The following is a 646-nucleotide window of genomic DNA, read 5'->3' as shown; positions in this document are numbered from 1 at the left end:
TTTTTTAGTACTAATTTTATTAAAAATTAACGTCTTCTATATTATTCTAATTCCATATTGATTAGTTTCATCTTTTAAATAAATTTTCCTTATTCCAGTTTCTTCTTTCTATTATCTTATTTAGGAGTTACTCTCCTTAAACTGTTCATCACATAGTCTGTTCTAATAACCTCAAAATAACTAGTATTCAAAAATAAATGAATTAAGAATATTTTTGTGAAATCACCATTTCCTTTCTTCTCTATAGCTACTACTTCCATTCCCTCTTCGCTCAAACCGATCACTACGTTCACCTGGTCTATATTCGTCTTTGTGATCACTCGGTCTATATTCATCCCTACTATCACTCGGTCTATATTCATCTCTAAGATCACTTGGTCTATATTCTTCCCTACGATCATTTGCTCTATAATCATCTCTACGGTCACTTGGTCTGTAATTATCTCTACCATCACTTGGTCTGTAGTCATCTCTACGGTCAGTTGCTCTGTAATCGTCTCTACGATCAGTTGTTCTATAATCATCTCTTCGTTCATTTGTTCTGTAGTCATCTCTAATATCACTCTGTCTATAATCGACTCTACGGTCTGTTGTTCTATAATCATCTCTACGATCATTTACCCTGTAATCATCTCTACGATCACTT

General features: G+C 33.3%; 1 protein-coding gene across 1 annotated transcript in view; it reads right to left on the bottom strand.

Moving 5' to 3' along the window:
* Positions 1 to 222: 222 nt before the first annotated feature.
* The window catches only part of EHI_153810 (RNA recognition motif domain containing protein), a gene marked incomplete at both ends in the record, with an annotated part of 1119 nt that continues 695 nt past the window's right edge, over positions 223 to 646 (bottom strand). Inside the window, one exon of the mRNA XM_001913339.1 lies at positions 223 to 646. This exon is cut by the window's right edge and continues 695 nt beyond it. Coding sequence (XP_001913374.1) covers positions 223 to 646 — 424 coding nt within the window.

The sequence above is a fragment of the Entamoeba histolytica genome, genomic scaffold, assembly GCF_000208925.1.
Source record: "Entamoeba histolytica HM-1:IMSS scf_1104750518587 genomic scaffold, whole genome shotgun sequence".
Lineage (NCBI taxonomy): Eukaryota > Evosea > Mastigamoebida > Endamoebidae > Entamoeba > Entamoeba histolytica.
The sequence above is the reverse complement of the archived record's forward strand: the minus strand, read 5'-3'. Positions and strand labels throughout refer to the sequence as shown.